The 17170-nt window shown below is 35.3% G+C and overlaps 1 protein-coding gene and 1 long non-coding RNA gene across 3 annotated transcripts; both read left to right on the forward strand.

Moving 5' to 3' along the window:
• Nucleotides 1–8891: 8891 nt before the first annotated feature.
• LOC125229675 lies at nt 8892–12488 on the forward strand. Of its 2 annotated transcripts, none has more exons than XR_007177436.1 (2): nt 8892–9375; nt 9967–12488. It is a non-coding gene; the product is annotated as an uncharacterized LOC125229675 (long non-coding RNA). The 2 variants fall into 2 exon arrangements; XR_007177437.1 differs by having other exon boundaries at nt 8892–9341.
• Nucleotides 12489–12730: 242 nt separating this feature from the next.
• LOC125229550 (DNA fragmentation factor subunit alpha) lies at nt 12731–16764 on the forward strand. The gene is made up of 2 exons (XM_048134416.1): nt 12731–13332; nt 14509–16764. The coding sequence occupies exons 1-2, from the start codon at nt 12854–12856 to the stop codon at nt 14621–14623; spliced, it is 594 nt and encodes a 197-aa protein (XP_047990373.1). The 5' UTR covers nt 12731–12853; the 3' UTR covers nt 14624–16764.
• Nucleotides 16765–17170: the final 406 nt, after the last annotated feature.

The following is a 17170-nucleotide window of genomic DNA, read 5'->3' on the forward strand; positions in this document are numbered from 1 at the left end:
TAAGAAAGGGAAGTATTAGCTTGCTATTGTTCCTCGTATTATAATTGTGACAATCCGAACGCTTAAGTAAGGTATTTGATTTGTTATGAATTTCTAACACAGAGTTGTATATGTACAGTGATACGACCGTCATTATTTTAAGCTTCAAAAAGTAAGACCTCGCCGATATGCGCCAATTTACCCCACATATTATTCTGATTGAGCGTTTTTGTAGGATCAGTACCCGATTTATATCTACAGCATTTCCCCATATTGTAATTGCGTAAGCAAGTAGACTTTGTACATGAGCATAGTAAACAGTTTTTAAGGTTCTTAAGTTAACTAGGGGCTTTAGTTTCAACAGTGCGTAATTGGCTGATGCTAGTTTATTACAGACTTTATCAATATGTATGCTATGTGTTAGTTTGCTGTCAATTTCATATCCTAAGAAACATGTATTGTGAGTATACTCAAAAGTGGTTGTTATATTCGTATTTCTTGAAATCGTTTTGTAGTTTACAAATGTGCTTTTATTTTCATTTAGTACAATGCCATTACATTCAAACCATTTGTGTAAAATGTCGGTAATGCATCGTAGGTGTCTTTCCATTGATGATTGGTATTTGTGTCTGACCCCAATATGCGTATCATCTGCAAAGAGAGTGATCTGCGCCCAATCGATTCGAAGGCAAGTCGTTGACATAAATCAAGAATAGTACTGGGCCCAAAATGGAACCTTGGGGTACGCCAATTTCATTCAGTTCGGGGGATGACATATTTTTTCGAACTTCAACCACTTGCGTTCGATTTCGCATGTAACTGGTCATCATTTTTAATGCTATGTCGCCAAAACCATAGTGGTGCAGTTTACAAAGAAGAATATCATGCCGTATACAGTCAAATGCCTTAGATAGGTCGCAAAACATGCTAGCACATTTCTGCGACCCATCCATAGACTCTAGTGCAAAATCCACGACTCTTCTTATAACCATGGCTGTCGACCTGCCTTTTCTGAAGCCATATTGGTGGTGCGAGAAAAGATCGTTTTGTTCGAAGAAATCCATTATTCTGTTTTTTAGAACCGCTTCTAAGACCTTTGAGAAAACAGGTAACACGCACACTGGTCTATAATTAAGGTAATGGCGCCTATTAACGTGGTACTTAAGGCAGATTTCAAAAGATACCAAAAAATTAAGGGTATCAAAGCTCATTAACGACCACAAATATTTTTTTTATGGAAGAGTATTTATTGAACTATTAGTTTTGAAGAGTTTTAGGATCATTTTAGTTTATTATATGTCATAAAATGATTATTGAAGCCAACATACCTAAATTTTCTATTACCGTGGTAATGAACAGGTTGCAGTTCTATTAACGCGAATTGAGATTTCATTCTTCTTCTTCTTCGTCGAAACCTCATGACTGAGGGTCGTGACCACCATAAGTCGCTGTACGTTGCAGTGCTCTCCACTCAGGCCGATCTTTTGCCTTCCTAAAGGATCCCTGGAGCCCAACGCGCGTGACCTTCTTTATTGTGTTGAACCAGCGCGTGGGTAATCCGGCTCTTTTACGATGGCCCTCCACTGGTCCGACGATCAACGCCTTCTCAAGGCTGTCAGGATCTCGTCTGGCCAAATGGCCAAAGAAGCCTATAATTCTCTCCCGGCAGATAGCAGAGAGGCGAGTCTTGATATTGAGCTCTTGTAGAATAGATACGTTAGTGCGACGTGCTGTCCAAGAATTTCCCAACATTTTACGCCAACACCACATTTCGAACGCATCTATCCTGGCCACCGTTTGCTCTTTTAATGTCCAAGTTTCCGCTGCATAGAGAAAGATGGAGAAAACTAGTGTGCGCATGAGGCGTACTTTTGTACTGCGTTTGATATTGCGGAGATTTCATTACCGAGGGTATGAATGACAGTGTTTTTCTGCCATCGGTAAATAGAAACCCATCTCAAAATTCGGAGCTTAATACCGATGGTTGAATATACAAATTATGACAAATACATATACCTATACTATCCTCCTTTATGAATACCCACAGAAGACTCAGTTTCACCTAAGAAATCTGTACTTACGGTACACTAAATGTCATATTTTGATACAAGACTAATATGTCGCTCGGTAATAGATACTTCTATAGGAACCCATTACCGACCCAAACAAATATTGCATGGATCGGTAATAGATTCTTATATATTCTATTACCGAGGGTTATCTGATCGTACCATCGGTAATAGGCATAAATTGGAGTATTATAAAATCTAATTCCGACCCATAAAAACAAAGTCATACAGATGTATTTTCATTACAAATCAAAATAAAATATTGCAACCTTATATTAAAACCAAGTTTACATAACTGGTAAGTAAGCATCAGACTTTATGTCAATGTTTAAAAAAATTGACAAATTAACGGTTTTCATAGAAACTACGAAATCAGTCATGAAGTTTTTGCTAAAAATTAAGGTTTTGTTGAATAATTTTCATACCGCGTAAATAGTTCTTTGATAGCGTGAATAGATCAAGATTGAAACAACTGTAAGACATTATATAACTGATCACATATACTTAAAATAAAGCAAAAAGAACTAATATCACTACTTTAACTATTTCCGTTGTATACCACAGTAATAGAATCTACTCACGAAATGGCGCCTTTCACTGCTGTCTTTTAATTTCCACTTTAAACACATTTCCAGGCTAAACAATACGTAAAAAGTACTCAGAAGTCATGTAGAAAACTATAAACAATAATTTGAAATGCATAACTTTCACCTGTTTGCCATAATTATTACGTAAACTACTAAATGAGATTGGAGTTCACTTAGGTTTAGCGTCACACGTCAGTATGACACAACCTCTTCTCGCGGCCCCGTGGCAAAAACTGTCAAATAGCGAGCGTCTTCTTTCATTCACACTCTCTATCGCCTATATGTGCGTTAGTCAACTAAACAGGCTTCCTTTGTGTGAGTAACTTTTTTTAAGAAATTGGTCGGTTTGCCTGTAAAATGCGTATTTGCAAATGCGGCGGTAATGGACGTCGATTTCGATACCCGCGTTAATAGCCGCCGTTACCTTACTTGGGTCATTATGTGTCCCTTTCTTAAAAATAGGTACGACTCTGCCGGTTTTCAGTACTTCTGGAAATGTCCCGTCCTTCATGCAGCTATTCAGGACAAATAGTAGTAATTCCATGATGTTGTCATTATATCTTATAATCTTCAATATTCTGGTATCCATGCCCTGTATGTTTACCTTTAGAAGAAACGAGATAGCCTAGAAACTCTATTTCCGGTACAGCGAATAAACATTTATTAGGGTTAAGCAGAATCCCGTGGTCACTAAAACGCTTAAAGATTAAACGCAAGTGTTCCTCATGCTCCTTTTCATTCGCGGAAGCTACCAATACGTCGTCAATGTACGAAAAACAAAAATTGAGCCCTTGCAAAACCTCGTCCATGAAACGTTGAAATGTTTGAGCCGCATTACGTAATCCTAAACTCATGAACGGGAATTCGAAGAGCCCGAAAGGAGTTGTTATGGCCGTTTTAGGAATGTCTTTGGGCGCGACGGGAATCTGATTATATGCTTTTACTAAATCCAACTTGCTAAACACTTTACAATTGTAAAGATTGTGTGAAAAATCTGCAATGTTACGTACCGGGTATCGATCTGGTATCGTACGTGCGTTGAGTGCGCGGTAATCGCCACAAGGACGCCAACCCCTGTCTTTCTTGGGTACTAAATGAAGAGGAGATGACCACGCGCTCTCAGATCGCCTCGCGATACCGGTACGCTCCATGTCTTCAAATTCTTGTCGCGCAATTTTCAAACGATCCGGTGCTAGTCGTCTAGGTCGAGAGTACACCGGAGGGCCAAGAGTTGTCCTGATATAATGCTCCGTGGTGTGTTTACAAATTCGTTCTTGAGGGCTACCAACCGGTCGCAAAATATCAGGGTACTCCGCCAAAAGTTTATGGTAGGCAGAATTGCCCGTGATGACTTTAATCTCTGGACATGTAACAGATGTAGCAACACCAGCTGATGCAAGAGAAGTTGTATTGTCTATTAAACGTGAGTTTCGTATATCTACCAACAAATTGTAAAAAGATAAAAAATCTACTCCTATAATTGGTTTGCTTACGTCCGCAACTACGAAACGCCAAACAAAAAGGCGCCGTAAACCAAAATCAAGAGACAAACTTAAAAAACCGTAAGTTGAAATAACCGTATTATTCGCGGCAAAAAGTTCGTAGTCCGTTCGACAACGTTTTTGACCACGCAAAAAACTCATTGGAAAAACACACAAATCCGATCCTGTATCAATCAAAAATTGAAGTTTAGTTTTAACATCTGTGACAAACAATCGGATAGATAATGCATTACACTCACCACTATTGTCACTAATCTTACCAGTTGCACGAAGCAACTGGTCGTCTAGTTTTTTGAATAGCTACATGGAGGGATGCACTTATCTGCTCTATTGCCGAAGTTGGAGTGGTACCAGCAATGTTGTCTGTCGTTGTCTGCATTATATCGACTTCTAGACTGGTTGCGTTGAGCAGGACGGGAACGGGACCAATAAGATCTCGGTTTCGTAGCGTCGCGGCGTCGTGTAGATGCGGACATCGCTTCAACCTTCGAAGATAAGGCATCAATTTTCTGGCTTAACTCATCTACCACTGAAGGTGGCACCGAAGACGTCGAAGCAACTGACACTTGTGGTGTCGGCGTCATTGAGTTAGTTTCGTAAGCTTTATCTGCCATTTGAGCTAATTTATCTAAAGATACATTATCGTCTTGAATGGAAATCAGACTTTGCAACAAAGATGGTAGACGTTTTGAACTTTTGACCATACCTGGCGTAAAAATTCGTCTGGGTACCCAGAGCCAGCGAGGTTACGGAGATGGCGCAGGAACTGGCTCGGCTTTCTATCTCCGAGTTCCTCCGAAGTCATAATCTGCTTCAGTTTTTCACTACGCGATGCCGAAGTACGGGCAATTAGCTCTTTTTTCAAAGTTACATACTTGTTTTCTGCCGGCGGACTTACGATTATATCTTGAACTTCAGTGGCATATTTGGCTTCCAAAACTGAAATAACGTGGTAATACTTAGTAGAATCCGTAGTTATTCCTGCGACTGCAAATTGGCCTTCTATTTGTGAAAACCATAATGTTGCGTTGTCTGGCCAAAACGGTGGAATTTTCACGCTAACACGACAAACTGCTGAATCGCAGTTACTTGCTATATCTGGCATTCTGTACACTTCACGATTAAATGTTTAAAATATAGTAAACTCTAGTATTATTTTTATTTGATTTACGTTCGGGTCACCAATTGTGGGGACTACTATTTAGATTAAATAAATAGCAAAATAACTTGAACGTATTTTATTGACAAATCAAAAATCTATAATAACATAAGTCAGTTTCTGACATCGAGGTATATAAAATTATCTTAGCGGCCTGCGTTCGTAGGCGGAGGTAAGCTAACCCAAAGATTCAAAAGAGGTTCGCCACAAAAATATTACGAAATATTAACTAGTATTAATACCTACCTACTAAAATCTTTGTTCCTGGGTGGCTAGCCGAATGGCACAATCGCTCACGAAACGCTCACGAAACGAAGCGCTAGTAGATATCTATCTCTATCGCGCTTGCGTATTGGCGCGACAGAGCCAGCGGCGTATCGCTTTCGTTTGGCGTCGGAGAAATGCCATTCGGCTACGGGGCCAGGCCTTAGGCAAATTATATACCTACTAGTGAATTGTTTGTCATCACACGAATACAGGTATATACTTACTTCATTTCACAACGAAGATGAACATCCGATATTTTTAACTTCGGCGGGCATCCCGCACGCAACCTCCACAATCGATCGAATGGGTTACGCGGCGACAACGTTCCCATCACTAAAGTACACTCGTGACGTCATAGGCTCGACACAAAATGTTACACGCTCGGTTTCGCTGTTAATCGCCGAGCATTTTCCTTAAAGAAGTAGGTAGGTCTGTACTTTCTAGAAAATTGATTTACCGTAGCTCAGAGAGAAATTGCCTGTTCCAATTATTGGAGGATTTTCTAGTTACAATGTCGCTATAAGTATTACATTTTACAGAATATTACAGATAGAGGTTTAGGGTTGATGCTCCAGCGGTCCAGCCCCAAAACAATTAATAAAATTATTTGACTAAAATTACAAAAATTATAATGAATATTTATTTTCGGTTTATTTTTAAATGATAATGATAAGTTACGTAACCTAATTAGGGCTGTTACGATTTAACACAAAATAGATTATTTTTAATAGTTTCAGTTTTTAAAAAGTACTTTAATTTGACCATAAGGCTTCAATAATTGTAAAGGCATGTACCAAATGTTGGTTAATTTTAGGCGGTGAAATAAGTGGTGTGTCACTAGAAAACGGAGCGAAATTCTTATTTTCTGTGGGACGATACGTGCCTACCTACATTTTCTAATTTGCTGCTGTTCTTAAAAACGGACTTTATTAAAACGTAAAAAAAATATAGTAAAAGAACCCTTTTTTAAATAATTGAGTTAAAAATATTTTCCTCTTTGTTGCGCTCGTAAATTTGCACTTAGGTACAGTGCAAAAGTGCAATAGGGCGAAGCAACACGTCAAAATGTGATTCGAAGTGGATGAGAGGAGTAGAGGAGGTCCATCCTGTAAACAAATGCATCATTTTCATGGTAAAAACTATTCAAAAACTGGTTACGGTGTAAGGTACAGCGGGGCCCGCTTGAAATTGTGGTATTCTAATAAATGGCGGTGTACTGGCAACACGCAGTTGCTGTCAAGATGGCACCAAGTGTGTGAGGTCGGAGAATGCCGTACAGAGAAATAGTTGTTTTATTTATTACAGAACTCCTCCTTTTGATATAATATATTAAAAGAGGACAGTACAAGTGGCGACGAGGATGAAAACGTAAGTGAATATTTCAATATTCGCAATAGAATGCGTGCAAGTTATTTCTGAAATAAAATTTGCCGCCATTACGGCTTTGTTGCAAATGCAAACAGCCGGCGATGTAAAACGGAATAGGTAAGTAATTATCATCCAAGAACTATTTCGATTGAGCAAATAAAGTACAAAACAATTAAGTCATGTAAAAGAAAAGAAATAAATTAGTGATTTACAGAACTTGAAGTTCTGTTTGCTTGTTACTAAAGTGGGTCCATTGAAATGGACCTGGAAAATTTCATTTGTGTGCAATTCAACTATTGGTCAGATGACAAATGTTAGATTTTACAGGCATAAAACAGTGTTGTGAAATAGACACATTGCTGAGTAAATAAACAAAATTAATTGTATAATAATATATTTTGTAAAGTACAAAGTTGGATTGGGACTTAAGTTTTATGTTTTTCAATTTTTATAAAGGGAAGGATAGATTCTAATTGGTCTCATTGTATTATTTATCTTCTCACTATACGGTATTCGAGTTCACAAACCAATGTACCTATGGAATTTACATAATTTCAAAACTGTAATACCTACAAGATGTTCTAAAAAATATATAATAGTGAACATTAACTGAAGAATCTTTCTGATTTCTTTATTGTATGGACTTTTTAATATTTATAACTGATACAATCCCTAACAGTGTTTGTCATCTACCCTATTCTATGCAAGTATACAATGTTATTATAAGCACAGCAGGAATTGCATATCCCTCAAATGTTGGGACAATTGTGAAAACAATAAAAAGTCAGAAATGACTGGAAGCCTCCAGCGGGCTGGACAAATTGTCAAAATCCTTAAAATTAAGGAGACGCCTTCGGGCCGGATAAGATGTCAAGTACATCATAAGTAAATCCCTTTAAAAGTCGGGAAAATCCTTAAAATTAAGGAGACGCCTTCGGGCCGGAAAAGATGTCAAGTATAAATCCCTTTAAAAGTCGGGAAAATCCTTAAAATTAAGGAGACGCCTTCGGGCCGGATAAGATGTCAAGTACATCATAAGTAAATCCCTTTAAAAGTCGGGAAAATCCTTAACATGAAGGAAATGGCTTCAGGTCAGGTTAAAGGGCTGTTAGAAACATAAATAAATAAATCAGGTGAAGTATCACTGGCGCAGTGGTGAGTATCTGTTTGCCTTGGTTGAACTCAGCTCTTTGGGTTAACATTGCTCTGACTATCATCAGTATATGCACAACTTATGAGTACTCATTTACCCATAAAATAAGAGTACTTGAGTTTTGATAACTCTAAACAGTCCATAGAAAGGAGACAATAGTTTTTATGACATTTCATCTTCTTTTGCTCTATACTGAAGGGTTCTAATACTGAGTTACTATTATCCAGTAACAGAAAATACAGATAAAAGGTTTAAGCAAGGTCTAAATAACATTATCTCATGCTTTATACACTAATGAAGCACAACATTTAAGTATTTCTATAATAACTTAAAGTGTCTCTTACCGTTTTCTGTCCAATTTTATGAAAATATGAATGTTTGGTAGCCAGTTGGCTATCAGAAAATTTGCCTGTCTGTAAAATATTTTGTACTTTGCACAAAATAAAGCATCAGATACTTATGAGAAAAGTGTAACAGTAGTTATTCTTGAATCCGTATAATCCATTATCTATTTTTAAGAAAGATAAGTTGGATAGAAATATAAACATAAAGTAAACATGTTGACCATAATGTCACTGATCTTGATTGCATGAAGTTCCATATCAGCAAATCATTCAAATTTGTTGACAGTTCTTAAAAAGAAGCTGGTTTGACTAGAAAGAAAGTAGCCTATTGTTTAATTGTACCATATAAGCGATGCCATGGCAATATCACATTTCTGCCATCTAGGGTTTCTACCATCTATGATATTATCTATTCTGTGCTAGTGTATCTGTCATTTTGACAGATCAAAAATAGTAATAATAGCCTTACAAATGAAATTGAAACAATGGTGTTGGTCTAGTTAAATGTGATAGAAATAAAGCAAATGTGGACAGGTGATCCATGCACGCACGCTGTACAATGACAAATCTCGTTCAAATTATCGCTGAGTGGTGACACATATGTTTTGAAAAGACAGGCCTGACAGGCAAGGGAATACAACAATCATAATAAAAGTTTATTAATATAAAAGCTTTGTGTGAAACATGCATGAATTAACAATTTGTACAAGTTTTCAGATTGCTTTGGCTTACACCACTGGTATAACACTAGTTTCCAGAACTAGGTACTGAAAAATAATATGGATGTGGATGGTGGATGTAACTTTAAAAATGCATTTCAGCATGTTGCTTGACTGAATGTAAGCAATAAGAAAAGGAAGCTGTGATTGGAAATTACAAAGTACTTTCCTAAATGTCTACAGAAGTAAGATTTGTAAGTAAAACACTTTTAAGTGAAGAACAGAACGGTGAGTGGTATTTGTAAAAACAGCCTGGTAGTAAAGCCAAAACTATGTCTGACATTACATTACAATAAAATGACACATACTGTCATAGTTTTGGTTATTATGCCCAGTAAAATATTTTCCTACGGGATAGAATAAATGAATGAATAACCATTTACCAAAGTGTTATATTTCAAAGCAGTTATTCGGGTAGATGCCTTATATCACGACAAATTATTACATATCAAGAGAAGTACCAGCCGCGAGACCCGAGGTCACAGCCTGAAACTGATTTGCACTCCTACTACTAAAGCTGCATATCATTCCCTATCCAATCGTGTTGTAGCGGTTTGGAACAGTCTACCGGATAGTATTGTTACTGCTCCCTCAGTGAATGTGGCTTTTAACAAATAAAATAGTGACATGACTTTGCTAACTATTAATCATGAGACACTGTGTGAGATAGGCTCATCAGCTGAATAGCTGCTCGCCTATAATTGAATAATATCAGTGTTTTCATATTAAATCTGAGCTAGGCTACAAATCTGTTGGGGGTTACAAATCAAACTGTTTTTATCCTCTGAGATATTCATACTAGTTCTATTTATCTTACAGATTTCTTCCAAACAGGTCACACACCTAGTAATATGGTGGAATATGGCTGAGATCAGCCCATGTCAGTCATTTTGGAAACAGGAAATTGTGCTCTAGTTCGCTAACACCATACTGTGGTGAAAGGTCTGTGCACTATTATTTGGTTTAAAAGTTAGCTAACAAGGTTTCAGTCAAGCAAATAAATATTTTGGTCTGTGTTTCAAAAACAGGTGATTAAATATTATACATTTTATTTAACTGATACCAATGTTAAACAAATATAATAAAATGAAAATTACAAGTATTTTAATCTATGTTTCACATCATTATGAGAGTTGCTGTAAAAGTTTCATAATATACCTACTGTTATTAGTAAAGTTGTTCCATTTTGTGGAATACATTTGATACAGTAGATCTCACAACAAAAGCTCATGTATAAAGGTTAGAACTCTGTTTTGCCTATTGGCCACAAACATTCATAAGTACTTAAAATAATGGTTATTCATTATAACAATGTTAGGTCCATATCTGAAAAGTGAAATCAGTATAGTTATTAGTTACATGGTGACACCAAAGTAGTAATAAGTTTGACTATGCATATTTGTTTAAATTTTAATAAGTACTGCTTGTTGTATTGCATATCTAAAGATAGTAGTTATTTGAGTTCAGCTATATAGGTACATTTTACAAATTCTACAAACTAGAATATTAAGTCTCTAGTACTAACAGCAACACTCTTGGCTAACCATCGGTAGCCTTTATGCCCTTGTAATAAGGATTACAAATGTATGGCTAACAGTGTTGTCGATGGTACTTTATAGTCAGTTGTAGCCAAACTCGATGTGACTGTGATGTTGGATACTAGCAAACTAGGTAAAAATTGTTTGTAAACTGTAAATAATTGCATTAATAATACAATTGACATGATTAATATAATATATAATCTTTTATGCATAGAGATACATAAAGACAAAGGATTGATTTATTTAATTGTAACTTTCTTACACAATACAAATGTGTCAATGGTGGACTTCTTCTTCTTATCGTGTCGAGGTTCCTTTCTTAATGGTGGACTTAATGCTAGGATGCATTCTCTACCCACAAATTTTAATTAATGATACTTAGTAGTAACCGGGACTACTAACCTTTGTTTAATTTTATGGTATGTTTTTGACTATTGTTAAGACAAAATTCATTGTTCTTATTTTTATGATATGAAATTGATTATAACCCATAACCCCATACCCATAATTCATTGTAACTACTAACAATGTAGAAAATATTGTATGTAGATTTATTCATTTCAATGATGACTAATCATAATTAAATTTCAAAACTAGCCAGATTATTAGTTAAGATTGCGGTATGCCTTCACAGGGCATTATGTACTCACTTACCTGCCTCGTTTATTCACCTGCATTTTAATGTAGGTACATAGATGTACAGTAGATTAATGAAATATGGAAAGTTAACTACACCTAAACTGCATTCATGAAACATTGTATTAGATTAGGCTAGCAATTAGCAATGTAAAATGTTGGTTAGTAAAAAGTTTGAATTTGTGGTGTTCAATGGTTAACTTCAACAATAATCTTTGTATGTCATAGGTATGTTTATAAAAGACGGAAATTACTGACATTAGTTACCTACAGAGTGATTCACTGTTTGATGTGGACGTACTAAATATTGTATGAAATTTGTATTCTAATATCTATCTTATTCTACATGGCCACAGGAAATTAATCAATAACTGTTTTATGTATAATTGTATATGAACTTGTGAGAGGTAGCAAGTAAAGATTGTTATAAAATTTAATTCATTTAAAGAAAAGGAGAGGAAACGGGAAGGTACCGAGTAAATGTCATTGGGGATTCCTACAGCAGATCGTTATTTCCAAACCAAATATTTACTGGATGTGGACACAGTCATTGTACAGAATCTACTTAAGTGTTAGTATCTTGTATTTAATAATATTAATAGATATAGTATACCTTGTGTGTAGTCTATTTTGACTCTTTAGGATTATTCTTAAGACTCAAAGATTCATAATATGTTATGCTACTAACTAGTGGTTGATATTTCTAGCTCTAGTCTAAAGTCATACACTTGTGTTAGTATAAGGACTTACCATGGAGTATAATTATAATGTGATGTGATCAGATTGTTACTTAATAGAAAAATATTTGCAATGGATAATTATTTCAAGCCTATCTGGAAACTGTAACCCTATTTGTATTAGTTGTATAATAGTAGAGATTGTTGATTGTATAAAATTGGAAGTTTATAAAATGTGTATGTATCTAGTGATTCAAAACTGTTGTTGTTGCTACATGCATTTATTGAATTTGTTTGAAGCTAAACTGTTGATTAGTGCGCGATGCAGTCTTGGTAATTTCATAAATGGTTCATGCATTGTTTTAATTTAAAATTTGTTAAAAAGGAAGAGATGTGGTATTCTAATAAATGGCGGTGTACTGGCAACACGCAGTTGCTGTCAAGATGGCACCAAGTGTGTGAGGTCGGAGAATGCCGTACAGAGAAATAGTTGTTTTATTTATTACAGAACTCCTCCTTTTGATATAATATATTAAAAGAGGACAGTACATCAATTGTTTGTTTGAAGAATATTTATCAACAAACATTTTTAAACTTCTAAGAACTTTTGGTGAACTAACTTTTCAATTTCAATAACAAAATATATTACAGTAATCTTATTTACACTGGCAACATTTTGAAAACGTCAAATCAGTTCATTATTTGATTCTATTACAGAAATTGCTGCTGATAGTGCTGATCATTCACAAAAGAAATATAAGAAAATTAAGTTGTTTTAAGAACTAAATATACACAATAATATTTCAATTTCATGAACACATTGTTCTTGCATTCATAAATAAGACAAAAGCCATGGAGAACGATATCAACAAACCATACAAAATATGTGATGTGAACCGAGACAAAAAGAAGGGCACAGTAGCGTCGTCGTTAGAAGATTTACTCAGTAAAGTGCCTGAAAAGCTAGGATTGCCAGCAGAGAACCTAACTGTGGTGCTGGAGTCTGACGGGACCGAGGTGGACGATGAGGAGTATTTTTCGACGTTAGAACCTGATACATCGCTGATGATTCTCCACGGGAGCGAGAAGTGGACGCCGAACATGCCGAAGTGCCAGGTGTCCCTGGACCAGACGGACGACGTGGCGCTGGGCGAGAAGGGGCAGGTGGCGAGCCTGGTGGGGCGGCTGCAGCACAACCTGTGCCACATCTCGCTGCTGGGCGGCCAGGACCTGGAGCTGCTGTCCGACATGGACCCCGACAGCCTCGCCGACATCGTCACGGACCGCGATAACAGAATTATACTGGAACACATTAAGGAGGCATCTGGAAGGTATGCAAGCATTACTTAATTCCTATAAACATTGTGATGTGATGTTTTTAACATCTTATACGAAACTCGTACAGATTTATTATAAAATAGCTATTTATAAATTCAATAATTCAAGCAACATTGAGATATCACTTAAAACAGGTAAACTTTGGTACATGGTAGTTGATAGGGGGACCTTTGCCCAGCAGTTACTTAACAATCTATACCAAATAAATGTATGCATATAGATGAAATAATTATTATAGTCAAAATCATGTATTTTTTTGCAGCTGTAAATATTATTTATATATTATTTTTATATTATTTAAATATTATTTTTTAGATACCGGTGTCCGTGAGGCAATCCCAATCTGTAGCAGCACTCAAGAATAACCTTAAAAAACTATGGCTTTCCGACACTTAATTTTTTTTTTTTATCGGATTGTTTTTTTTTCTTTTCTCTCTTTTTCTTTTTCTTTAATTTTTATCTATTTTTTTTTTATTGTCTTGCTTTGTGGTTCGAATTAATATCCATATACTTTTTGGTCTAAGTACCTATATAAATATATATTTTATGAGTATTTGTTTATTTATTATTATATTATTATATATGTATATATTGGTGTATTAATGTAATTGTATATGTATATATTTGTTACCATGTGTATACAAAATTTGCATTTAATTCTTTTAGTGGTTGTACATTTTTGAATTCGTCACTCATCGTTAATTCGCTTCTACTCATTTCCTCAAAGGTTGACTGGAAGAGATCCCATTAAGGGATAAGTCCGCCTACATTGTATATTACTGACTCTGTAACTGTGTCTCTTTTGTTTCCTTTATGTACAATAAAGCTTATACATACATACATACATACATACAATATTAAACCCATTGAGTACCCTATAGCAATTCCTTTGTCCTATAAATTAAATGTAATCTTTTGTTGCAAAAATAAAGTTACCTAAATATTAATAATAAGAATATACTTATTTAAACCTAAAATATTAATGAATATCTCTAAATATTTTGCATTTGTGATCTCATGCAAGTTACTTACATTTTTGTGGTGTATTTTATGCTATATTTAAATAGTCACTAAACAGCATTGGAAGGTCATAGGATTTTAGTACAGTAACCTGAGTGATGAGTTTGATGAAAATATTTATGTTAACATATTCATTCTATGTATTTCAGAATCTTATTGGAGAAGCGGCAAGCACAGGACGCCATGGAGTTGCTGAAGCTGTATCACCAGAGTGTGGCCAACGGCTCGGAGGATGTGTCGCCGCCCAAGCAGGAGCGGGTTTAGGGCCCGTGCCAGCCTGGTATCATACCTGTAACCCTTCATTCATTTGCATTCGGAATGGTAATGCTCAAAAGTTTACAAACTTAGTTTTGTTCCTCATTGCCATGTTTCAAACAATTTCATGGAGCATATACAATCAAATAATCATTTAGTTAGAATTTAAGTAATTTATTGAATACACCAAATGAATGAGGCCTTGTTTTCAATTAGAAGTAAAATAGTTTTGATGCTTTGTTTAGTTTTTTAATATGCAAGTAGAATCATTTGTTTTTAAAACACCTCCATGATGAATTGCAAATAACAATAATGTAAATCAACAAAACAGTTGATTAAAGTTAAGGTATGCAGGTAATATGTGGATAGTTATAATATAATACGCTAATCTTATGAATATGAGCTGATACGGAATATGAGATGATATAATAACCACATTCTAAATATTGTATGTATCTAGTGTGTAACCCTTTTTAACAGTACTGCCATTGTAGATATTTTGATTTGACTTTCCATTCCACAAATGTGTGTTAATTTAAGGAACAATCTTAGACTATTCTTTGCTGACTTGACCTCTGCCATGTTTACCATATTCCTGCATATTAATGTCGATAAATTGTGTAACAACAATTTACCCGCCGGTACAGTCGAAATTTCGATATCTGCCTCATCACTCTTGTAGATTCAAATGGCAAGAAAGGGAAACAGATTAAGAAATTTGGCTAAGCACTAATCTAGAGTGATGTATGCTACAATTAAATGTATTTGAAGAATGTGCTACGCATGGCAAAGATGGCAAGTACGTATGTGATTTTACCTATTAATATTTTTTTGTCTGATTACACTTTACTTTGTTTTTTCTCACCTTCAATATGTTACCAATACTTACCGTCAAGATATTTTGGTAGCTGTATAGTAAAAGATCTGACAATAGATATGCTAGAACTTAAGCATGTATACCCTCTAGATTGTTAAGGTTTCTTTTTGTAAACTTTTGAGAGACAAATTGCCACGAGGTTGACAAGTCAACATCAATTTAAAAGACTGATAGTTGTTAATTTTTTTTAATATTATATTTTACCCCTAGAATAAGAATCTTTGTTTAACTCCAAATTGCTCAAAAAGTTTCGAATATTATACTTATAAGTTTCCATTTGTTATTCCACTGCCAAACGTCAAAAGCATGCTCATATTGTGGTAAATTAGAGAGAGTAGGGAATGTATGGTCTGACTAGGTGTGTGGTAGAATAATGGTTCCTTGTTACTAAATCCATTTACATAGTTTTCTTTGGCTATCCATACTCAACAATCCACTGGTCATTCGTATATATCATGTAAATCATAGCTTAGTTGAAAGAATCAATATACAGTAATGTTTGTGGAAACTTTAACTGCGATTTAGAGGGCTTGTCATACATCTCAGTCATATGTCTGTAGCTTATTGTAATATGTAATGATTAAAATAGTGCACCTATTATTGATACTATTGTCTACACCTTCGACAGTGGGCACTAACTCTGCTAAAGGTAACCAAGATAATTCTGAAAACTAGGGTGATATGATTATTAACATTAAACTGAAAACTATAAGGATACGAAGTGATATTACTGAATCTAACAATAGGTACCTTATTTAGGTACAAAGGTCAAATGATTAGGTATTGCTAGATTTAGTAATGTCACTTAATTTCCTTATACATATTTTCAGTTTGATATTAAGTAATTCATTTTATGAAAAAGTCAATACTTATTGACCAATATGTCACCCCATTATTCAAAATTACCAGTGTTTACTATAGCTGTATGAATTTTACGTAATTACTGATCACATATTAAATATAAAACACATGTATGTTTGGTAATAGTAGTATTGAGCATTATGTTGCAAAGAAAGAATTAAAAGCTCATGGACTTATATATTACTTCGTAAGGATGTGGCATACTCTGTCAGTGTCAGTAACTGCTGTACCTACATGAATACGAACCAATCATGCAGAAATGATATGAATTGCCTTATTCTTAGACTTGAAATTTTTGGTTGATGCGTCTTCCTTATATTACTTTTCTAATAGGGAGAACATTCTCGACCTCTATTTTATATAATAATGAAGAAGTTTGTACTAACTCAGTCATATTATTATGTTTTTGTCCTTTTTAGGGTTCCGTAGCCAAAATGGCAAAAACGGAACCCTTATAGTTTCGTCATGTCCGTCTGTCCGTCTGTCCGTCTGTCCGTCTGTCCGTCTGTCACAGCCGATTTACTCGGAAACTATAAGTACTACAGTGATGAAATTTGATGGGAATATGTGTTGTATGAACCGCTACAAAATTATGACACTAAATAGTAAAAAAAAGAATTGGGGGTGGGGCCCCCATACATGTAACTGAGGGATGAAAATTTTTTTTTCGATGTACATACCCGTGTGGGGTATCAATGGAAAGGTCTTTTAAAATGATATAAAGTTTTCTAAAAAACATTTTTCTTAAAGTGAACGGTTTTTGAGATATCAGCTCTCAAAGTCGTAAAAAGTATGTCCCCCCCCCTCTATTTTTATAA

Source organism: Leguminivora glycinivorella, chromosome 9, assembly GCF_023078275.1.
Source record: "Leguminivora glycinivorella isolate SPB_JAAS2020 chromosome 9, LegGlyc_1.1, whole genome shotgun sequence".
NCBI lineage: Eukaryota > Metazoa > Arthropoda > Insecta > Lepidoptera > Tortricidae > Leguminivora > Leguminivora glycinivorella.

Bases quoted from the DNA above. Each gene is read 5' to 3' on its own strand.
- LOC125229550 (XM_048134416.1), top strand. From the start codon at position 12,854: ATGGAGAACGATATCAACAAACCATACAAAATATGTGATGTGAACCGA. The intron at 13,333-14,508 runs GTATGCAAGCAT...TATGTATTTCAG, and splicing joins ATTAAGGAGGCATCTGGAAG to AATCTTATTGGAGAAGCGGC.